The 25,339-nt window shown below is 36.5% G+C and overlaps 1 protein-coding gene across 1 annotated transcript; it reads left to right on the top strand.

Moving 5' to 3' along the window:
• Positions 1 to 3,113: 3,113 nt before the first annotated feature.
• Positions 3,114 to 24,743, top strand: VCS (Transducin/WD40 repeat-like superfamily protein). Its single transcript, XM_088963849.1, has 12 exons — positions 3,114 to 4,195; positions 7,035 to 7,084; positions 7,160 to 7,316; positions 7,501 to 7,719; positions 10,423 to 10,551; positions 10,674 to 12,320; positions 12,592 to 12,951; positions 14,123 to 14,242; positions 14,451 to 14,621; positions 21,206 to 21,370; positions 21,483 to 21,608; positions 24,136 to 24,743. The coding sequence occupies exons 1-12, from the start codon at positions 3,416 to 3,418 to the stop codon at positions 24,442 to 24,444; spliced, it is 4,233 nt and encodes a 1,410-aa protein (XP_088819975.1). The 5' UTR covers positions 3,114 to 3,415; the 3' UTR covers positions 24,445 to 24,743.
• The last annotated feature ends 596 nt before the right edge of the window (positions 24,744 to 25,339 follow it).

Raw genomic sequence — 25,339 nt, forward strand, 5'->3', positions numbered from 1 at the left:
AAATATATAATTAATAAATAAATAAAATACAAACAAAATTTATAGGGAAACACAAAATATTGTGGCAAAATTTAGCATATATTTGATAGTATATTAATATGTATCCACTATATTAGACAAAAACAAGTATGATGAATAAGAAATAAGAGTTAATATTAGACCTATGACCTATAAATAAAATGAGTAGTCATTTAACAAAATTTAATAATTAGTAAATAGAGTAATAATTAATTAACAAAATATTAAATAATAATAATAATCACTGTTAATTAATTAATTAATTAATTGATTAATGATTGTTATTGGGCTGCTGTTCCCACTATTTTTTCATTTGCAATCAAATAATGGAATGCGAAAATTTTCCTCCAATTTTCCCTTTTTCATCTCACCCCATCCCATCCCACCAAAATATTTTCCCTTGGGGGTGTCCGGGTCTTGATGTTTGTTTCAGGGGTCTTAATAAAATCATCTTAAATTCTTAATTAACTACAAAAAATTACAAAGTATAATTTGAAGTTTCATAATATTTGCTAGTAATCTCCAAGACCAGCACTTTTAGAAGGCTCTTTGGCTGTATTTGTTTTAAGAAATGCCACAAAATTACCTAAGCATAAGGCCATTGTCACAATGAGCAAAAGTGAAGAGCTCAAGAGGAAAATGGAAGATGAGCTATTCTTTTTTTCATGAAACCCTACGTAGCAAGTTTGTAAACATGAAATTGCTCCTCCACGATGATCATAGTTCAAAACAACAGTGTGTGAAATGACTTATAGATCCCTATTTTTTTTGGGTATTTTTCTTAATCTATAAAATACATCCAGCTAGTTGTTAAATATATAAATATTGCATGATTTTGAATCAAGAGGACCAACATTTATTTGGAAATAACATATTAAAAATTAGGGCAAATAGCTAAAACTTTCCCCAAAGTTTTTTATTGTTTCTGAAACCTCTCTTGAAGTTAATTGCAATTACCTCCCCTCAACTTTTTGACACAGTTGCAACTAGACATTCTCAATTAGAATCCATTAACAAGAGGCACACAAATGTCCAAAGTACCCATGCATTTTAATTTTGACGAAAATGTTTATTTTTCGAAATTTCTCTTCATATCAATTGCCTACCCCAAGTCCTTACAATATCTTCTACAAAATTAATTTGTTTTTCAAATTTGCCCTTTATATCAATCACTTAAAGGTAAAACTGCAGCTTTAAAAACTATTTTTCTTTTGTTGCTCATAAAGTATGTATTATTTTCTCTATATAAAGTAGAGACCAACCTTAATGGAAGATGCATAGGATAACAAAAGAGATCTACTTGCAATTGCGTTAGAAAGTTTAGTGGGGAGGTGATTGCAATTACCAAGCTTTGGGAGAGGGTTCAGCAATGGTGAGACCTCAGTGGAGGTTTCAACAATTTACCCTAAAAATTATATGGAATGTAACATTAATACTTACTTTCCTTTGAAAATGTTCAGGCCATGTTTGGTTCACTGTTATGTGTCTCATTCTTTTAATTCTTATTCATTTTGGGTAAGAATGAGCAATAATGAATAACATTAGAGTGTTTGGTTACAAAATTCTTGCCATGGACTACATTCCTTTTAGAATGAAAAATGTACCCATAGCACAGCAGTTGAGATAGCCTACAACATGAAAAATAATCATGCTTTGCTCATTTTCATTTTTTGAGGAAACTCTACCTACAAAACTTTTGCCATAGATGTTTACTAGTGGGCTACTGTGAAAGTACTTTTGCGAAAACACTTTTATAAACATATTTTTACATGAAAGCACTTTTCTCATTCTGCCTATTTTTACCTATTCTTATCTATTTTAGAATTTTATCTTTGATAAAAATGAGAATTGAACCAAACATGGCCTCACTTCCTACGAGCAATTTACAAGCAAAGAAACATTGTGAAGTAATAATATTTAGGAAAACTTTTGTTTGTTTGTTGTTTTTTTTTTCCCCATATTACACACAAGACATTACAGCTAGACATTTAGAACATTCCACCATGAATAACAACAAAAAAAAGTACAGTAAATGTTTGTGATGTGTAACTGTAAGGTCTTGTTGTCAACAGACTTAAATTCAACAAATGGAACCCTCTCAAAGAAGGATGTGGGATTTAAGAAAGGAAAGAATTATGAGAAACATCCACAGTAGTGCAATTATTACTTTTTTGGTATTTGAGTTAGTGGGGCATTGGACAACATGATTAGTTTTGATTTTGAAAAACAAAAAACAACTGATACATTAACAAAATTATATTATTTTTATTGACCATTTATAAAATAAACCAACAGTTTTATCTAACACCCCCATTACTACCAAGGAGTAGCCCTTGCGTCCGTGCATTGGGAACATCTTTTATTTATGGGGAGAAGATATTTGAATGCATAGCTGTAAGGACTGTGAGAATGGTGTGAAGACGAAATCCCAATTACATAACAAGTGGATTAGTGGAATTAATTGGTCACCTCTTTTATGATACCTATTGATTGATTATAAGTTTATTTTTTCTAGTATCATATGTTTTTCCGGTATCATAGTCCAACCCTTGAATTATATGGGAAAAGAAATAATTAACGACAAATGATCTACCCATCATCACATCTTTTGCCAAGTGGCCCACATCAAAGGTGCATGATGGGGGGAGCCATAAGCATTCTTGATCTTGATGGATATCATTCTATCGTTTACACGCTTACATGGGCCCTGCACGTGCAATGCTCATCCTAAAACAAAAAGCTGAAAAAAGGAAAAAACTTGCCATTCGTCTAGATTATAGGGCCACCAAAAGATAGATGGGCTCAAAAGCAATGCCCAAATCAGATGAAATACTACCCTTATTAAACATGGGCCATGTGGAGTGTGGACGTGTTGGGTTTGTGTCACAGGGGGCCTCAAATTCAATCCTCTTCACGGGTTTTGCGGTTTCAGATCCAACACACTGCTTTTTGCTTCCTGAATTTGTCAAGTTCTTATTTTTATAATAGTTTGTTTGACCACTCCATTCAATCATTCATCGCCAATAGCAATTAAACCGGATTTTTGGGTTGGATAAAGGAAAAAACTTAAATCGGGTTCGTGGCTTCTTTAGATTAGTGCTGTATCCTGTACTAATGGCAATCAGAATATTGAACATGGGATGGACCTTGAGTAGGGCATTTTTGTTATTTAAATCACAACTTAGGGTATTAATTAAATTGCCACTCCCTACTCTTTCGTCCCGATTTCCAGCATTTCTCCTCCTCCTCCTCCTCCTTCTCCTTCTCCTTCATTCTTCACTCAAAGTAGATCAGGCCTTAGCGTGCGCTTTGATGCTTAAAATTTACCAGATCTCCACCTGCATACCACCGGCACACGATTACGTCTTGTTCTTCTGACCTTTCATCCCTCCCTTCGATGGCTTCCTCCGGGAATCCAAATCAATCCGCACCCTTCGATATGCACAAGTTCTTCAAACCCTCCTCAAACCCTACACCAGCAAACCCCAACACCTCAACTCCCCCACCGTTCCCTCCGTCTTCTTACCCTGCACCTTCTTCATCCTATCCTCTGCCCACCGGCACATTCTCGTACCCACCCCCAACTCCTCCATTTCAGCACCATTACCTCCACTACCCACAAGACCAGCTCTCTAACGTGCACCACCAGAGGCCTATCTCTTATCCCACACCCCCTCTACAGCCTCCTCATCTCCCTTCCCCAAACCCTAACCCTGGAGCCAGACTCATGGCCCTACTGGGCACTAATCCATCCAGCAACATCGAATTGCCGCCTCCGGCGGTACCTTCTCCCTCGGCGGCATTGCCGTCTTCGGGCATTTCCGAATTTCCAATGTCCATGAATCCGCCAATCTTGCCTGTGATTCCCTCAGCGCCACCCTTGAATCCGGCGATGCCCCCACCGACGCCTATGCGGTTGCCGAGCAGCAAGCTCCCAAAGGGGCGTCATTTAATTGGCGACCATGTGGTGTATGACGTGGACGTTAGGTTGCAGGGCGAGGTTCAGCCTCAGCTCGAAGTTACACCAATCACCAAGTATGTTTCTGATCCGGGACTTGTTGTGGGTCGTCAGATTGCGGTTAATAGGACTTATATATGTTATGGGTTGAAGTTGGGGGCGATTCGGGTCCTTAACATCAATACTGCATTGAGATCTTTGCTTCGAGGTCACACTCAGGTTTGGTTCTTGTTAAGAATTTCTCAAGCCCTATCTTTCGTGGGTTGAATGCATTTCTAAAGGCTAGTTTGGATTATCTTGCGTTTTAATTAAGTTACTTATATTTAATGGTGGGTTATGTGCTTTTATGGCTGTGCTACTATTGTCTTGCATAGTTAGTCTGCTACGTGATGATGTTGCATTTGTTGCCATGTAGTTTAAGATGCGAACTTGTGGTCTCACACTGCTGAGGTAATAAGCATTAAAATTGAAAACCTGCCACCTGTGATAACTTAAGAGTCCATAAACACATGTCCCGCCTAAGTAAGGAAGAACAGAAATTACTTTTGGACTCACTGAGCACAAATGAGAAGTTAATTTTATCTTATGGAGAGGAGTGAGATAAAATATGATAGCTCATATTGATACTTGTACAACATCTGACTTTCATTTAGAGCAGGCATTTTCTTTCCCTTTTTTCCCTCATATGTAGTTGTTAGATGCATTATTTAGAATCTTAGATGCAGAAATGAGGAGGCTCAAACACTTGAGATGCAACTGAGTTTCATTTTGGAATGAAAAGAAGGATCATATGTCAGCAATACTGTACCATGTTTATATGCTTGTTCATGGTGTCGGTGTGTATGAAAACACAGGTTTGTGCTTGTTAAATTTTACTGTTGTAAGGTGAATATAATTGATCAAATTGAACGTTAACATTATTGCTGAATACTTCACACTCTTACTTCTGAACATCACTTGGACTGATTTATACAAAGTGATTGCTGATTCTCTTACTCCTGATTGCTCTTCATTTTAATTTCTTTGTCTTTGTAAATACTTGGGTGTCAGTTGGTTCGCCCATCTCAAATATATAATGTGGCATACTATCATGGTCAAGTTTCACATGTTGGCAATTCAGTAGATTTTTGGGGAGCAACTGATTAAGGACATTAAGGAGAACCTGGAAGGAAGTCTTGCTGCACTGTGTCACTGGCAGAAGCTAATGGGGGTTTATGTGTTCAGAAAGTGGAGCTGATGGATATTAAACCTCTTGTCAAGAAGGATTTTGACAAAAAGGATGAGGTGAGCTTGTGTAGAGATGGCTTGCCAAAGGTTTACTGGTGTGCAGGGGTGGGTGGTGTTGAAGGCGGCGAATCTTCATAAGCTTTACTGCTTCAGTTGATGGTCTGGGAGGTGATTTGGTCTGATTGTTGCCCATGTTGGCATGGATTCATTGGATGCCCACACTAAATTGGTGGAGCAGACCTCCAGTGCTCATGATGGATCTGGTGAGTTGTGAAAGGAAGTGGAGGGTTTGATGTGAGATTCAGTGGTCGACTCTGGTGAGAAGGGTGGTATATAGGAAACAAAATTGTTTATAGGAGATATTGGTTTGGGAGTCTTGTCCAATGTTTTAAAAGACATTTGAGGCATACACCTCCAAGTGAGGCACACTTAAAATGCTCTGAGGCTATATGCCTTCTCATCCTCTTCTGAGGTTTATGCCTCTTATGTTCTTAACTATGCCTCATGCCTTTGGGTAGTGGAATGCCTCTGCATTTTAAAGAATTTGTCTGGCTCTTGGGGAACAAATTCATCAAAGAACAAAGAGTTGATAATGGTGAGGGGATAGCTTTGGACGATGATACATGTGTTGTATACAGGGGAAGTTAGTCATGAACCAGAAAAGTATGCTTGGATTTGTTTGTAAAATTGAGAAAAGTTCCCCTTTTGTTGGTTTTTAGTGCAAGTTTTCAAGCCTACAAAAATTTTAGAAGTTTGGATGAAAGCAACTGAATCCTTAAGGTGGTTGGATTGCCTGTGGAGGGTGGACTTTGTAGGGCTAAGGTAGATTGGGGTAGATGACGTGCATCTTGATGTAAGGGTAGGGTTTGGAGAAGGATGACTCAACTCAATATCTTTCCGTTGCATTGATTGGTTTTGCCTTGATGGATGTGGGTCAGTGATGGTGTTTCACATATGTCTTTTGTTTTAACAATTCAGTGGAATTTTTTGGATCCCTTCTTGGATGTCTGGTTGTGTTGGAATCGGTGTCTATGTCCTTTCATTTTTGTATTTTCCTTTAGTTTATTTTGTGAGGTTACCAACTATTTGTCTTTTACATTCCTCATATGCCCTGTTAACTTTCTTCTCCATTAATATATTTAATTTCATTGAGAATGTTTATATTGAACTCATCCTTGTGATTAGGTGGACAATTGCTATGACATCACCTTATTTTTCTGGTGTGTTCTAGGATTTTTTTTTTCTCATCATTAATTCTGTTTGAAGTGTAGTTATTTATGCCATTTGTGACCTATAGGATTCTACTGCAACAGTTACATCCACCTGGTTCTCTGGTTCTTCATGTTAAAGTTTGTAACTGTTTGGTTTCATGTTACTGCTCCTACTTCTTGGATGGATTTGTCAAATAAAACCTGGATCCCGTGTATAAAAAAGATCCTTTTTTTTGTGGAATTTTCTATGTTGCCTATATAATGCTAACATTTCTGATTCTTTAAGTTGGTTAAGGGTTCATTTTTTTCTCTGCTGAGTTAAACCCGGTGGTATCGTTGATTGGAAGTGGTTCATTTTTTTTTGGCACGATATTTGCTAATTCACAAAGCAATGCTCTCATTTCCCTTGCTTGCCTTCAATGTGATTGATTTATTTAATTCTTTCTGGGCAATTTCCCATATGTGTGAAATCGTTTTTTTCCTGAATTCATGTGAAGTAATGTGTGCACTTTATGTCCTGCACTTTCTTTAAAAATGCTTTTTTTTTCCTATCTTTTTTTCCAAGACCCTATTTTCCTGAACCTTCTCATGGATGAATTTTGTATTGTCCTTTCTATCAGAGGGTCACGGACATGGCTTTCTTTGCTGAGGATGTTCATCTTTTGGCCAGGTTACTCCTTGTTTGTACTCTTTAATCTCCTTGATCTGGTTATTATTACAGATATTCTTACTTGCTTTTCTGCAGTGCGAGCATAGATGGCAGAGTTTTTGTGTGGAAGATTAATGAAGGTCCAGATGAAGAAGATAAGCCACAAATTACAGGGAAAATTATTGTTGCAATTCAGATAGTTGGGGAGGGGGAACCAGTACATCCACGAATCTGTTGGCACTGTCACAAACAGGTAAGAATGGGCTCTTAGTATGAACTTTTGAGAAAGAGATTTATAATTTACTATTGGGATTTCCTTTCAAGGCTTGAAATGGCTGATGTTGTATTATCTCTTGATAATAAACTTTCATACTTCATTGAGCTGCTAGTGAACTTATGGAATCTCCTAACATATTATCTACAAACTATGTTTGCAGGAAGTATTGGTAGTTGGTATTGGAAAACGTGTGCTGAGAATTGATACAACAAAAGTTGGAAAAGGAGAAGTGTTCTCTGCGGAGGAACCTCTTAGATGTCCTGTTGATAAGCTGATTGATGGAGTCCAGTTGGTTGGTAAACATGATGGAGAGGTTACCGAGTTATCGATGTGCCAATGGATGACCACCCGTTTAGCTTCAGCATCAACAGATGGCACGGTCTGTATACATTGCTCTTGATACTTACTAGTTGCTTTTTGTGGTATGCTTTCGGTTTCTTCCTAGAGCAGTAGCCTGTATTGAGTTGCAAGCTGTATTTACTTCTAATTTAGAAATCATGTTAATCAACATCTGATTGATAGAATGGCTTAACTGTTAGGCATATTCTATTTGAAAATCTTGTATCATTTTTTGACCAGGGATGAGGTGAGAAAAGTTATAGAAGGATGTGATAAAATCTGGTTTTGTGAAAATTTCTGTGGGAGGTCTATCATTAGTTTTTGCCATTAATTAAGTTTTGGCATGGGCTATGTCAGTGATTTAATAGGCATCCCTCAAGTGTGCCTTAGCATACAGACGAGGTGCATTTTAGGGTCTGTGCCTTGCTGAGATCCTAGGTGCAGCACTTTCAAAAGGTGTGCACCCGGTGTGTCTGGTGCGCCTTGCCCATCAGCTCAGATGCGTGCCTTTTGAAAACCCGTGCAAATTTTTTTTTCTGTTTTTTTTTTTTTTGTGCTTAGCAGTTGAGCCCCCGAACCCCCGACCGCTGGACAACAGAGAACCCCATATTTGTTAATGTTGCTAATCCATTCATCCTAATAAGAGATATTTTTAGAAGACACTTCAAATTATAAAACCTTTTTTTATAGGGGTTAAGAATTTAAGACCTTGATATGGACTTGTTTGGCCTTGCCTTGGGGGACTTGTACGTTTTTTTTTTTTTAATTTTCATTTTGAGTATGTTTTACATGTTTATGCATTTTAGTTCGAGATAATAGTTTTTTCATATTTATTTTGAAATTTAAGCTTGTATTTTTAATTAATAATGCATTTAATATTTTTAATATTTTGCATTTTGAAAAATTTTGTTTTTTTTTTTTGAAAATTTAGCATTTTTGTGCCTTGCTTCAAAAGACATGTAGTTCGCCTTGTGTCTCATGTCTCCTGCAAAATGGCCCTTTTGCTGTTTTTGCACCTTGTGCTTTTAGAACACTGGGTATCTTAACGATTGTATTTGAGTTGTAAGCTATTGCTTGAATAATGTTGGATACAAATGAAATGGTGAATTCCATAATGGCAGGTTTTTGCTTTTCTGTTTTTTTCTTTTTTTTTTTGTGCACCACCCGTAATCTTTGTTAATCTACTAGTAAGGTTGCACGTGTTTTGATGTTGATAGTAAATAATATGTTTCCAAAATTTTCTACAAATTTTTTATATTTCTATAACTATAATAACTATTCTTATTTGTCACACCCATTTTTGTTTAATATGATGAATAGATATTAGAGATGCACCCAACCCAAATGTTTTCTATATATATCTTTTTTTGTGTTTTTTACACTTTTGTGTGTTTTCATCTTCTTTTTTTTTTTTTTTTTTTTTTTTAACTTTAGTTATTAACTATGGCATCAAGGGTTGACATGTTTTGACCCAAAGGATTGAATTGTTGACTTGCTATCAAACAGGAAAATAATTCCAATTTTGGGTTGGTTTTAAATTTGTATTTTATTTCTGTTATCTATTATTAATAAAAAATTCTGTCACACTTATTTTTCTTTAATATGGTTATTTAATATATATGATTCAATGAAAGAATTGGAGTTGATAAAACCTAAATATAAGATTTAATGAATGGGAATTGAATGAAGAGAAACGTAGTAGTTCAAATTACACTTTGTGCTGCCCTCACAATTAGGGAAAGACCAAATTCAAAAACAGGACTTAGGATTAACGAGAGTTAAAAATTCAAAAACAGGGGTATTAGTGAGAGTTAATGCCTTAGATATAAGACTTAGGCCAAGTTTGAGAGTGCTTATTTGAAAGTAAGTGCTTAAAAACAAATGTTTATTCTAACAAGCACTTACGAGTGTTTGGTGAAAAAGTAGTTATTTTAATTTATAAAAAAAGTCCTTATTTTAAATAGGGATAGTAAAGGTATTTTTAAGATGACATGGTGGGCCAAGATAGGCCAAAAAAGAAATAAGCACTTAAAAATAGCCCAAAATTTGGGCTTTTTAAATGAGTGCTTATTTTCACTTATTTCGGGCTTATTTTCCAAACACAAATAAGTGCTTATTGGTGCGGTTCTGGCCCAAAATAAGTGCTTATTCAAATAAGCACTTGTTTTTAAGCACTTCCAAACTTAGCCTTAATGAGAGGAATTTGAATGAGGAGAAAGGTGGTTGTTCAAATTGCATTTTTGTCCTTACAATTAGAGTGGGACCAAATTTAAAAGTTGGGGTATTTTAGTCAAACAAAAGTTCCACTCTCATTTACACTTTTAATAGTAGTATTTATTGATAGATATCAAGGGGTTGTATTGGCTGCATTTAAATATGAAAGTTTGAATGAAGCTGTGAAGCAATGCTGGCCAGAAAATTTCTGTTGTGTCCATTGAAAATATTTAAGAATATGTTCTTTTAATCTAATATAGATGCTCAACTAACTTTTACTTTTTGGGGAAAGTTAGCCTGGAATTTCTGGTACTGTTGTTGAGAAATGCAGTCTTCCTTGGCTTACAGAAGCTTGTCCTGCTAAAAGAAATGTTAAGATTTCTTTATTGGTATTGATAAATTATCTTCTTGACATTTTTTTTTTCTTTTAAAGCTTTCCATTTATTTCTTTTTTATTTCCTGTGTTTCAGAACCATACAAGTTCTTGATTTTTTTTTTTTTGCCTTGTGATACCTATCTTGTGTAACAGGTAAAGATATGGGAAGACCGTAAGACATTACCCCTTGTGGTACTAAGGCCACATGATGGGCAACCAGTTAACTCGGTTACATTTGTAACTGCCCCTCACCGGCCAGATCACATTATTCTCATCACAGCGGTACATTCTCATTTCATCTTTTTATTTGTTAATGTAATTCTTAATATTAAGTTTCATACTTTACACTTTGCCTAATTAATATTGATTCACAAACTTTTTTTTTTCTATCTTGTTTTTTGCAGGGACCACAGAACCGGGAAGTCAAGATGTGGGCATCAGCAAGTGAAGAAGGCTGGCTGTTGCCTAGTGATTCTGAATCATGGAAGTGTACTCAGACTCTTGACTTAAAGAGTTCTGACGAACCTAGACTTGAGGAGGCATTCTTTAATCAAGTAGTAGCATTGCCGCGTGCAGGGCTTCTTTTACTTGCAAATGCTAAGAAGAATGCTATATATGCTGTACACATAGAATATGGTCCATGCCCTTCAGCTTCCCGCATGGATTATATTGCTGAGTTTACTGTCACCATGCCTATTCTCAGTCTTACTGGAACAAGTGATTGCTTACCTGATGGAGAACAAGTTGTTCAGGTTTACTGTGTTCAAACGCAGGCTATTCAACAGTATGCTCTGGACTTGTCCCAGTGCTTACCACCACCATTGGAGAATATTGGGTTAGAAAAGACAGATTCAGGTGTTTCTCGTGCTCTAGAAGCACCTGCTTCAGATGGGTTCACACTGGAGCCATCGCTTGGGAGTACATCTGTTGAATCAACTGTAGAAGGAAGCACAGGACCCAAACCTGCCTCACTGGTAAGCTGTACTGAGAGTGCACCTGCTTCTAAGTATCCTGTGACTCCAGATTCTACTGAAGTTCATAGCTTGCATGAACTGGCTACTCCGAGTATGGAATCTAAGCCAACTTCCTTACTGGCAGCAACTTCTGATGCTGATCACATCCGTGTTGCCTCACCACCACTTCCTTTGAGTCCTAGGCTGTCTGGAAAACTGTCTGGTTTTAGAGGTCCATCTAATAACTATGAGCCTGGTCCCTCTCTTGGTGATCGTAGTGGAGACCAGTCAGTTCTTGATTATTCAGTTGATAGGAGAGTGGATAATGTTCTTTCAAGTTTGGCCGATGTTCCTTCCTTGGATGACACTACCAGGAAGGACGCAAATAAAGTTGCACAAAATGATATTTCTATGGTACCTAATCCTCCAATGATGTTCAAACATCCTACCCATTTGATTACTCCTTCTGAGATTCTATCAATGGCTGTTTCATCTTCTGAGAGTACACAGGTCAGTCAAGGCATGAAAAGGGGAGAGTCAAAGGTTCAAGACGTGGTTGTCAACAATGATGTGGAGAGTGTTGAGGTGGAGGTTAAAGTTGTTGGTGAAACTGGACCTAGTCAGAATGACGATTTTAACCCTCAGAGAGAAACCCACATTATTGTTTTAGAGAAAAGGGAGAAATCCTTTTGCTCCCAGGCTTCTGATCTTGGTGTTGAAATGGCTAGAGAGTGTCATGCTTTGTCCACTGAAACTTTTAACTTGGAGGAAACTCGACAAGTTGATGATGCTAGTGTTACTGAAGCCTTGGACCAAAGTTCAAATGCTGGTGAGGAAGAGGCCCAAGATTCCACAAAGGATGTCCATGGAAAAGTTGCTGAATCGGCTGCAGCTACAATCGTTCCACAGTCCCCAGCACCGGCTACAAAAGGGAAAAAACAGAAGGGAAAAAGCTCTCAAGTTTCTGGTCCATCTTCCCCATCTCCAAGTCCTTTCAATTCTACAGATTCTTCTAATGAACCTGGTAGCAGTTCAAGTGTTCCTTCTACAGAGGCTGCCTTTTCTCAGATTCTGGCTATGCAGGATATGCTGAACCAGGTGATTGTTTTGATGTTTCCTTGTGTATTTTGTTCTGCATGCATTATTTTCTAGAAGATTGCATTGCCAAGACTTGTGAAAGCAAATGTTTCTTAAAATTTTCATGGCAAGGACTCTGGTCATCCTGTTAAGTAATGAAGTGATACTTGGTGTACTTGCAGTATGCAAAGCATTGTTTCCCATGTTCGATTTGTATTATTTAATGGGGATTTTTAATGCATTCCATCTTTTCCTTCTGCTGTTAACTCTTTACTTTGTTTTTCGTTCACAGCTAATGGCCATGCAGAAGGAAATGCAGAAACAGCTCCCGGTGGTGGTGGCTGTGCCAATTACTAAAGAAGGCAGAAGACTTGAGGCAGCCCTTGGCAGGAGTTTGGAGAAAGTTATTAAAGCCAACACTGATGCTCTATGGGCTCGTTTCCAGGAGGAGAATGCAAAACATGAGAAGCTAGAACGGGAGCGTCTACAGCAGATAACCAGTTTGATCACCAACTCTATGAACAAAGATTTACCAGTTCTTCTAGAAAGAACATTGAAGAAGGAAATAACTTCAATAGGACCAGCTGTAGCTCGTGCTATTACCCCAGTTGTGGAGAAAGCAATTTCTTCAGCTATAACCGAGTCATTCCAGGTTATTACTCTTGAAAGAAATAGTTTTTTTACCCAGTCCATTGAAAGCCTTAGAGCAGTGGTCCTGGCTGGTTTCTTAGGTGCTTGCAATGTGGGTCATTAGGAGGCTGGATATTAGGAATTTACTTTGACTCAAAACAAAGTCTATAGTAGTTAAACTTTACTTGCTGCATTAGCTATTTTTTTATCAGAAACTTAAAATTTATTTATACTGTTTAAGAAAATACACAGATGTGCTACAGAGTGAGTCCCAGTGCAGTACATCCCTTGGATCCTAAACCTAGCTATGGAGTAAGCAATCTGATTGGATGTGATCTTCTAATCCATTGGAATAGGTAGCTGTTATCTGATTGTGCTTCCCTTAGGGACGCCTTTATCTCTGTGGACCTTCATCATATCCCCAAAGGTAACTACTGACACCAAATTTGCCCAGGTTACCATAACAACCATCAAAGTTTCATTTGATGTTCCTGGAAAGGGAGTCCATTGCTGTATTGGAGTGTCCAATTGTTCCAATGATGATGCAACCATCACCCAATTCCTTACTATATCATCAGTGAATAATCTGAGTTCCCTTCTTTGTGCATACCCAGTGAGCTACTCAAACTTTGACAAAGTCAATCAATGTTTCACTGTCTATTGATTTTCAGAAAAAATTTGGTATTTCATTCTTCCCAAGTAGTGCACTACACCCTTGCCATCTAGCACCTCCATAATATCTTACCCAAGCCAATTTGAATAAAATGATCCAGAAACATCTTGTGGTAAGGTACACCCATCTCCAAATAATTGCACATATTTTGCATCTAATATTATATGATGACTTGATCCATGCAATAATTATACCCTACAAAGTAAAAATAGTTTGAAAATACTATGATTAGAATATATATGTATTATGTAGGTTTGTATGCTGTGCCTGTGTGAATCCATAAGCTTATGTAGGTTTGTATGGGAAAACCATAACAAACTACTTGGTTTCCAGATTTCCCACCTTGACAGCTTTGGTTTTAGGGCCTGGGCTCCGTATCCTAGGTGCTAGGTACTATGTGTTTTATGATCACCCTTTTACTTCTCTCTCTCTCTCTCCATCTAGTTCTCCATGCATGTTTATGTGTGGTTTTAGTTGGTCGTGTCTGTCTTGAATCTGATAATTGCTCGTTGTTGTGCAGAGAGGGGTAGGAGACAAGGCAGTGAATCAGCTAGAAAAGTCATTTAGTTCAAAACTTGAAGCTACATTGGCCAGACAGATCCAATCACAATTTCAAACTTCGGGCAAGCAAGCTCTTCAGGTAGGTGAAAGTTCACATGGATGAAGTATTTTCTTTGATTGTACTGGTATACAACAAGTACCATTTTAGGTTCTTGAATGCAGTTTTTAACGTCAGCTTTTTGAATGATAAAATAGTCAGTAGCATTCTATGCACCTAGAGAAAGAGTAAACTGCTATTCTATTTAATTATTTTTACTAGGTCTTAGTCCTTTCTTGTTATTCTGCAGGATGCATTAAGGTCTAATTTGGAAACTTCAGTTATTCCAGCTTTTGAGATGTCTTGCAAAGCCATGTTTGAGCAAGTTGATGCTGCATTCCAGAAAGGAATGGGTGAACATACAACTGCAGCTCAAAAGCAGTTCGAGTCTGCACATTCCTCATTGGCACTTACTTTGAGGGTATGTCGTACTGTACAATTTCATGTCTGTTCTATACAACATATTAATATATCATAGATATTTTTCAAATCTAACCTTGTTCTTTCTAGGAGGCTATTAATCTTTTCATAGATTTTTTTCCCCTTGAAACTGATAATGCTTCTTTGTCATGGCTGAAAGCTTCCATGAAAAATTATGGATATTGCAAGAAAGTGAAATTGTAGGTGTATAAAAATAAGAAATATCTTTCCTAGCATATTTTCTAACAGTATCATTAACCGTGTACTATGCTAGAGAACCGGCTTCTCGCCTTGTCTAATTGCCAAACAGTTTTATAATTGTGTTATAAAATACTTCTATAATCTTAATTTTGTTGAGATTATAGTTATAAAATAGACATTATTAAACTAAAATATTCATTTTGTGTGTTTATATACTAATTTCTTTTTATTATTTTCTTGTTTGTTAATGTTTAATTAACACATACATTGCTAAATGCTGTATTGAGCCCTCAAAGACTTCAAAACCTGAACCAGCACGAGCATTTTGTCTAATCAACATATTTTCTTCTTCCACATCTTCTTCTTCTTCTTCCACCTTTTCTTTTCTTCTTTTCCTATAACAAAAATAGGGGTTCAACCCCCATATTTTTTGAATTTTCTTTTCTTTCTTTCTTTCTTCTTCTCATGAATATGTTGATTTTCTACACTTAAACATGAAGTTTATACTTTTCTTATGAAAATTATGGATAATTATTAAGGAAATATGAAACACGGAGAAATTCCATAAATATATTAATAATACCAAAATTAAAATCAAATAACCACAAATAATGTATAAATACCTAGTAAATGTATATTTTAATGGTATGTATGAAAAAAATATATTACAATTAATATGTCAAGATGCATAAATATCATACAGTTTTATAGATAATGCATCAATCAAGAGTTCAAGACACATAAAATATGTACATATTTTATTATTTTTTTATATCAATTATTTTCTATTTTACTATTTGTTACTTTTTACATTAAAAAAAGTCAACCAAATATTAAATTCTCAAATGTAAATTAAAATATCAATTAATAATTTATAAAAATATATATTCTCAATTTAAAATATTAAATATATCAAATTTGTTAAAATTTCTAAGATATATATAGCACTTAAAAATTAAAAATTATATATTATATATAAGTTGCAAATTCTTAATTGCTAATATAATTATTACATTATTAGTATTTTTGTTTTATAGTTTTTCTAAAATTAAAAACCACATTTGGTATAAATTTTAATTGGTATAATTGATAAATTCTATTTAAATATTATATTCGCAAAAGTTTTGTAAACATTTTTTTTTTGTAAAAATTTAATGTTGTTATTTAATGTGAGGTAAATTAAAATATTAATTAATAATTTATATAAATGTTAATTTTAAGTATTAAAATAATTATTCTATTATTAATAATTTTATTTGCATACGTTTCTTGAGATCAAAATCATTTCTTGATTTTATTGTGAAATTGCTAGTTTATTTATTTGGTTATTGCATTAGTTTATAAAATAACAAATTTTAATATTATTCTTTTAATTTTTAGTAGGAATTGTTAAACATAAATATGTGTTATTTAATAGGATTACATGTAGTATGTACATGCAGTATTTAATAAAATTAATTGTATTTCAATAAATAACTTGAGAGCCAAGTTGGACTAATGGTTTAGGGGTGAATTAGAATTGCATAACGTGCAGGGAGACTCAGGTTCGAATCGCCCCTTCCTAAGGTTCAAAGTATCGATATGCCCCTGTGTATCGATAGGGGTGTATACTAAAAACTAACTGCTTAATGTGTTTTTAGTTTTTTTTTCAAAACTTGATTTTTGGAAATGTTTTTTAAGTCTTTTTATTGAAATAAATGGGGGTCCCAAAAACCTGTAAATAGGTGTATCGAGACCAAAATATACAATACGATATGCTCGTATCGGGGTGTATCATATCGATACTTTAAACCCTGGCTTCCTCAAAATCTGTTTTTAATAAAAAGGCACGGCTGTGTGGCGTATCGGTTCGTATTGCATTGTATCGGACCGATACACATCGATATGGGCTGATATGCACCTTATTGACTCGATACGCATGACCGGAGGAATACACTTACAGTTGTGACATACCGGGTAGGGTCGATAGCGATAAGATACGCCTCATATCGGGCGTATTAGATCGATATTTAAATCCTTTGTCCATTCATTTTGGGCTTGTTTGTAATTGCTTTTTCTATTATTATGCTTATCCTTGGGAAGGGTTAAGAGAGTTTACCCCTTCCCTAGGAGGCTGTAATTGATGTACTTTGTTTCATTAATAAAATTTCTGTTACTGATCAAGGAAAAAAGTCCAGTGCCTAGACAACTAGGTGACAAGGCACTCCCTTGTCGCGTAGCCTCACCTTGGTGTCTTGAAAACTATGCCTATGAACATATAAATTAATCAATTTTAGGGTTATACAAACTCTGGTTCTAGATGGGAAAATTGAGTAAAGGTGTGCTTGTATGGTACTAAGGAATGGTGTGGCAAGTAGGAGTTTCGCTAGTTCAAGGGATGAATGTCACAAAGGGCCATGTCTGATGATTTGTTGGAGGGTTTCATGGTGGGGGAATGGACATAATCTTGGGAAAGTAGCACTGCACCAATATGCTGATGACACATCTTTTTTGTTGCAATGCAAGCAAAGAGCAACTGGCATACCATCAATCATGAAATGGTTCAAGGTGGTGTTAGGTCTTCACCCAAATACTAATAAATCTGAGGCCATGGCAGTGGGGTCCAAAATACTTGGGAATGTGGCATATGACCAAAATACTAATAAATCTGAGGCCATGGCCATGGCAGTGGGGTCCAAAAGATTTGAATCAATGGGCTGAAGAATGCGGTATATGACCAAAATACTTGGGAATGCCTTTGGGGTCCAAGTGCTACAGCAAGTCTTTTTGGGATCCAGTGGGAGAGTGTATGGAAAAGAAACTAGAAGCATGGTAATCAAGATATTTGTATAAAGGGGGAAGCTAGCTTTGGTGAAATAATCTTTGTCTTATCTGCCAATGTATCTTCTCTCTATCATATTCCACAAAAATGGCATATGTGACGGAAAGAACAATTAGGGATTTAAAATTGGGCCTTCGTATTGATTTGATTTTTTGGCACAGGTTCCATCGTTTTATCATCTAAACAATTTTTTTTTCCAGAAACAAATGACTTTATAGTAATTTTATATCTTTACTGTTAACTTGCATTTAGTCCTGGTTTATTTGAAAAGTCTTCTTTCACTAAAATATGGCATCTGGAAAGTTTATATCTGATTAATAGATTTTCTACGTTTGCTTTTTCTACTACTTTCAGCAAACCCTTGCTTTGCATAAAAGTGGGCTACTGTACAACATCAAATTCAATGATTTTAATACTTTTTTGAGATTGCTTTCAATTGACAGAATTCCATAAACTTGATTTCACATATGCCAAGTGATTTAGATAGGCTCCTGGGTAATTCGATTGGCCCTTTGTATTCATATGTTTTTTCTTGGCACAAGTTCCATTATTTTACCACCCTCTAAACATGTTTTCTTTCTTTTGTTTTTTCTAAAAACATTCCTTATAGTAATTTTGTATCTTTACTGTTTTAGGGTCCTAGTTTGATCAAGAAGTGTCCTTTCATTAAAATATGGCATCTTGGAAAGTTAAGTCTGATTAAGTGATCTACTATTTTTAGTAAATCTACTATTTTCAGCAAAGCCTTGCTTTGCATAAAAATGGATCACTGTACAATATCAAATTCAATGAATTGAATACAGTTTTCTTTGGATTTCATTACCTTCTCTATGAGAATATTTTGGCAAGAGGACAGTGATCTTTCATTGTCTCCTTGTATTACTTGCACCAAAGGGCAATTATCAGATATTATCTTGTGAATTCTTCAAAAGGCTCAGTGCTACTTTAACTATCCAGTCAATATAAAGAACATCTTTCTTAACCATAAGGGCCGAAATCAAGGAAGACTGTAAGGGCCACCTGTAATTACCTTAACCATGGTTGTGTAGATTTGCAATGACCTTAAGAAATAACCAAAAAAAGAGACAAGAATATGGGGAGTTGCAATCAAATCCCAAATCTTCTAACAGACTGTGCTTAATGGACATGTGCTTTAGTGCTACTTAGACATCTGCTGAGTGATTTAGTAGCCAGCCCTTGGAGTATTTGAGTTGCAGGTTTGGATTCATTTGCATTTTTTCAGGCCAAAATGTCATTTTCTCGGAAGTCACTTTTCATTGAAATATCATGCTCTAGATAGTTTAAGAAGAATAAAGATGCATAACATTAGTTGAAGGGGGGGGGGTCTTGTCGAAAAGGGGGCGAAGCCCCCCAGCCGAAGGGGTAGGGGGCAAACCACTTTCTTTCCCCTTATCTATTCTTCCCTTCCCTTCCCTTCCCTTTTCTTTTCTTTCCTTTTCTCTTTTTTTCTTCTTTCTTTTTCTTTCCCTTCCCTTTCTTTTCCTTTCCTTTCCTTTCCTTTTTCTTCTTTGTTCTTTTTTTTTTGTCTTTTTATATAAGATGTGCATGAGGCGCATAAGGCATACGCCTCTAGCATGCCTCATGAAAAAAGTGCATGAGGCGTGCACCTCTTGCACCTGAGGCATATTGCCTCAGAGGCATAGTTGTCAAGGCGACAAGGCGCCCTTGGAGGCTCGCCTTGCCCAGTCACCTAGCAGTTTTGTGTATTGTCTTATAATATACTTTTATATTGTTACTTCTTTGAGATTATAACTTTAAAATAGACATTATTAAACAAAAATTTTCATTTTTTGTGTTTATAAATTAATTTCTTTTTATTATTTTCTTATTTGTTAGGGTTTAATCAACACAAGCATTGTTAACTGCTGTATTGAACCCTCAAAGACTTCAGAATTTGAACCAATAAGTAAGGGAAAGACTTAAAAAGTATTGTCTAATCAACACATTTCTTCCTCCACATCTTCTTCTTCCACCTTTTCTTTTCTTCTTTTCCTATAACAGAAATAGGGGTTCAGTCCCCATATTTTTTGAAATTTCTTTTCTTTCTTCTTTTTCTTATAAATATGTTGATTTTCTAGACATAAACATGAAGTTTATAATTTTCTTATGAAAATTATAGATAGTTATTAAGGAAAGATGGTTATGGAACCTAGGGAACTACTTAGGATATGTATTTTTCACTTGAAAAAATCCATCGCTGTCACCTAGGCGCCCACCTAGGTGACTAGGTGACAAGGCACCCCCTGTCGCCTAGCCTTGCCTTGGCGCCTTGAAAACTATGCTCAGAGGTGTCAGTGCCTCTGGCATACGCCTCAGGGCATTTTGGGAGCGCGTCACCTGGAGGTGTGCCTCCAGGTGTATGCCTCCCACGCCTTTTAAAACACTGCTTATAACCAACCAAACAAAGAGAAATCAAATAAAACCACTGATTAACATTCTCAATAACTACACACACTGAAACAACCTTTTAAACAAAAAGGCCAAATAAAACAACACAAGTAGGATGCAGAGTACTTGATAATGTACAAAAGATCCCTTAAAAAGGCTCCTTTTATTGACTTATTCGTGCTGTTTGATGAGAAACCAATGGCTGGCTAGGCTCCATTGGACCTCAATATGGCGGGTTCAGTATCCATGGTGAAGATTTGACATTTCTCAATCCTATCCTGATTATTCTCATACCATACCCTTCCCAATAGGGGCAGCACGGGAGACCTGATTAGCCCACCTTATTGGACTTCCTTAGTGCCTCTATCAAAATTTAACTGGAATTAGAGAGTAAGAAATGAGTACCCGAGGAGCTCCCACAACACTGAATTGATGGAGCAAGGTCCTGCAAGTCCATTTACTAAAGTTAACTTTTCAAATAATCTATGAGAGGCTTCTACCTATTAACAACACTATAAGAGGACCGTATTTTTGGACTTAAAATTGGGGTCCGGACCTAAACTTAGGCTCATAAGTTGTTCCCAAGCAACTGTAAATTACGAAATAAGTCTAATTTATTAACCAAAAAAATAAATTACGAAATAAGTATAGGACAAAAAGCTGACTCAAACTATACTAACCAAATATTATGAATCTGCCACTGACTTGGAATAAATGGGCATAATTTGTTTCTTCTCTCAAGTTCTCTTTCCCTTTCTTCACATCTGCATTGGTGTACCTTATTATCTGAATGGTTCTCTGGCCTATCTTATAAAGGGCTATTACCCTATGTTGGTCCCAGCTATCTGGGGTAGTGGTAGTGGGAGTGGTGGACTGGATATAAACCTAACCCCTGAGTCCCTGACATATTTTTTTGGAGCAAAGTGGTTGGTTTTAGACTCAAACCTGCATTCTCATGCTTGTCAGCCCTAGATTCTTCCATCATATGAAACAATGGTAGGTTCTGCTTATAGATTTACCTAAAATCAAGCTGTTGGTCACTTCCTTATGATAGGTTCTGTTTGTTTGTATGTTTTGTTTTGGAGGTGCCAGGGTCGTTTGATGTGTGTAATGGTGCATTAACTTCATCTTGTATTGTTGATGGTGTTTTGCAGGATGCTATTAATTCAGCTTCATCAATCACCCAAACCCTAAGTGGGGAATTTGCTGATGGCCAGCGCAAGCTTTTAGCTCTTGCAGCTGCGGGGGCTAACTCAAAAGCTGTAAATCCTTTGGTTACGCAATTAAGCAATGGACCTTTGGGTGGTCTGCACGAGATGGTATTTTACTATTTTGGTCTATCAAATAGATGCCTACTTGTAGAATTTTGTAAGATTCTGGAAAGCCATCTTATGGCATTTCTGACTTGAACATGCAATGCCTGTGCAACAGGTTGAAGTGCCATTGGATCCAACCAAAGAACTCTCAAGGTTGCTATCTGAGCGCAAATATGAGGAAGCTTTCACTGCGGCACTGCAAAGAAGTGACGTCTCTATAGTGTCCTGGTTATGTTCTCAGGTATGCTTTATATCCACAAACATATTGCATGCACATTTCTTTATAAATTATCCATTTATGCATGCGAAGGATGAGCTAAAAAGCTATTGAGGATGGGGTCAGAAATGAAGACATTAGCAGGAACCTAGGAGTAGCATGTGTTTTCATTTATGCATGAGAAGGATGAGTTGAAATACTACAAATGATAGGGTCAGAAATGAAGTCATTTGGAGGAATCTATGAATGACTCCAATGGGTGATAAAATGAGAGGAAGTAGACTGAGATGGTTTGATCATGTATGTGGATATAAAGGACCATTGAGAGCACCTATAAGAAGTGATTTGTTGCAAGTAAGAAATGATTGAAAATTTAAATGCTCATAATGCAAGGTGTCAACCAGCTGGGTTGGTAAGGTCTCCTGCTGGTCGTAGTGGAGACTTGGGATTGAATCCTGCCTGCACCTGGGTTGGGGGATGGGCTACCCTCCGTTGTATAGCCCTTCAGAAGATATCAAAAAAAATTTAAATGCTCATAATTTAACAATGGATATGGAATCAAAACAGAGTGGAATGGTGAAACAGGATTCATGGAACCTACCCATATGGTTGGGATAAGGCTTGGATGATAATGATGATCCATTTATGCATGAGTTCATGTACACATGCATACAGATCCTAACTGTATTACCACCATGATTTCTTCTATAGATTTGTTGATATAAGATGCTAAGATGAAAGAAGGAAATTTTCAAATGGTCATGGAACCTTGAACAGAATGAACTTTTTGGTGGGTCAGTCGAGGATTTGTTAAATCTCCATGGTAGCAGGTAGTGGCGTGTAGCAACATGGCTCTTACCACAACCTTGTTACATTACTTTTCATGTGCATACCTGTAAATTACCTTTAATTTCCTTTGCACGTGTATTAATATCTGTATGTCCCAGTTGCTAAGGCATCTAGGCAGGCAACGGTGGAGTTTCTAGTCATCTAGGTGCCTAGGTGGGCACCTAGGTCATAAAAGTTTATAAAGAAAAAACTGGGTGTTGAGTTAGTTCCCTAATTTCGCATACCAATGAAAAAGTGGTAATGCTATTTCTAATAAGATTAGTTTTCCTCTCAAAACAAAACAAATCGTTTTATCTTAGAGACTGGCATTGTAATGTAGGAGAGAGCAAACTTCTATGTTTTATTTTAAAATTCTTAAATAAAGCATAAATAATAATTTAGCCATTTATCTGTCTGCATTGTCTCCATGTTTATAACCTCACTGAACAGCTTGGCTGTTTAATAATGCACTCTCCACAGCATCTCCAATCCTAAAGCCCTACGTGCCTCCATCTTTTCTTAAGCCTCTTTTTAATCAGTAACTGGACTCCTTGATACTTGCATCCGCTCCTGCACTCACAGCATCTCCAAACCTTGATACTTTCTTTTGGATAACACTATGACTTGGCATCAATGAGATGACACTAATAACCATCTCTCAACATTTTTTTGTTAGGGTTTCTTTTAATTTTAACAATCAGATTCAGATATACCTGATTGCCTTTTCTAATAAATAAACTAACTCATGGACAAGCTATAGATGTCAAGGTATCCCCTAGGTGATAAAAATGCACAGGGTGGGCTGATGGGCTCCTTTATTTATTTATTTCTTTTGAAGGGCTACACAACAGGGCTTAGCCCATCCCAAAACCCAGGTGCAGGCGGGATTCAATCCCAAGCCTCCGCTATGCCCAGCAGGAGACCTTACAAATCATGTAAATTTTTGGGAGGTCTATCTGATGAATTGTCGTCAAAGGGAAAAACTTGTGATTTGTATTCTAGAGGAAGTCAGATTGGTATTTGCTTGACATTGCTGATAAGATCTAAATATATAATCATGAGCATCGTTCATATTTTGAGAGTTTCAAGTTTATCTTTTTTGAATGGTATATTTTTAGATCCCTTGCATGTAATCTCACTTCAGAGGAATATAAAGTTGTAGAGTAATAGAGGGATGTATAATTTCAAGACAAGGTGGAAAAGTCATTTGGAATATATTTTAGGCAAAGACAGAAGTAAAAAGGGAAAGGGAGGGAGGGGGCGTGAGATTCATGGTCAGGAAGTTCCTTGTAAGGACCTTTTTGCTCTATTGTCTGAGCACAACAGAACTTCTTATCAAATTAACTGAGGTAATGCTTTATACAAAAGTTGTAGAGCAGTTGCAATTTAACATAAGAAGCCTTGGATGGAGGGGAATGACAAAATGAACTGTGTTACTGTTCGGACAGTTCTCGAATATCTTTTTTCAGCATTTTCATTTATTTAGTTTCTTACAGATCAAAAGATGTCTATTAATATGACTCCCACCACTTAACCATGAGCTTCCTTGATAAACATTTTAAATTACTTTTAACCACCGAAGTCCATGCTGCGTGAATAGTTGGTCAAAACAATGCTGCTTTTGATGCCTTCCTCGTTACAGTGTTTTTCATTTTTTTTTAATTTTTATTTCAGAATTGTCTATTATAGCATTCATCTATTTTAACGATCTCTGTGTTGTCAGGTTGATTTTAAGAGTATATTGTCGATTGTGCCTCGTCCTTTGAGCCAAGGAGTTCTGCTTTCTCTTGTTCAGCAGTTGGCCTGTGATATCAGCAAAGAAACCCCTCGGAAGCTGACATGGATGACGGATGCGGTTATTGCCATCAACCCAACGGATTCAATGATCGCAATGCATGTAAGGCCCATCTTCGAGCAGGTCTATCAGATACTAGCCCATCACTGCACCATGCCCACTGTAAATGCTGCCGATGCTGCAAGCATTAGAGTTGTCATGCACGTCATCAACTCCATGTTGATGAGCTGTAAATGATCGGTTTTCTTTCTCGGCGTCATTACTCGTACAACGTTGGTTGTGTAGTGGCCTAGTGGGGGGGACCGTAAGAGGGTTGTATAGACACTATAGAGAAGTAGGAATTTCTGAATGGGATAATTTTTACTGCATAGGATTATAAATGTGATTATGTAAAGTAGATTAGTTTAAGATGTGCGTCTCATCTTTTCCTTTTTTCCCCTCTTTTCTTTTGTTTTTTCCTTTTTTTTCTGTCCGATGTTTGTATTACTTTTCCTATTGAAAGAAATGAATTCCACCAGAACTGGGATTTCTCTCCCCATCTCTTGTTAATGGTGTCTTTTCTCTTTCTTTCCTAGTTTATGAATATCCGTAGAATAAGATGATTCAATTCATTTGCAGACTTGGTCTGTCACTATTTTAATTTTGATGAACAAATTAATCAGTTGTAGAAGTTTTCATAAACCTTCATCTGTGAGTGTTATGGGTTATTGTCAAATAGGAATGACCAACGGGGCAGGGCCTGGTTTTGCCTGCTCCATCCCGCCCTGCCCCGTCCCTGCTCTAAACCCGACTGGGGTTAGAAATTCTAGCCCCATCTCTAATCCCGTGGGGAATGGGGATTCTCAAATTTTCCCCACCTTTCCCCGGTAATTCCTACTGTATACTTCAATTCTTTTTTTTTTAATTTTTTTAAACCTATCTGAATTATTTCTCCCATCCATGTCAGATGCCACATCATTCAAAAATAATCGAAATTGGCCTGAAGAAAATCATCAAATTTGCTGATGTCTATTTTTAACTCGACTTTAGTAATCGTTTTCTAACTAATTTGAAAAATCTACCAACCAAACACTAAAATAACCAACAACTTTTGAATCATAAAAACAATTGCTGGCATGGCTATGATGTGGTG

The sequence above is a fragment of the Nelumbo lutea genome, chromosome 1 (genome assembly GCF_056320005.1).
Source record: "Nelumbo lutea isolate HS-2025 chromosome 1, American lotus-T2T, whole genome shotgun sequence".
In the NCBI taxonomy this organism is placed as follows: Eukaryota; Viridiplantae; Streptophyta; class Magnoliopsida; order Proteales; family Nelumbonaceae; genus Nelumbo; species Nelumbo lutea.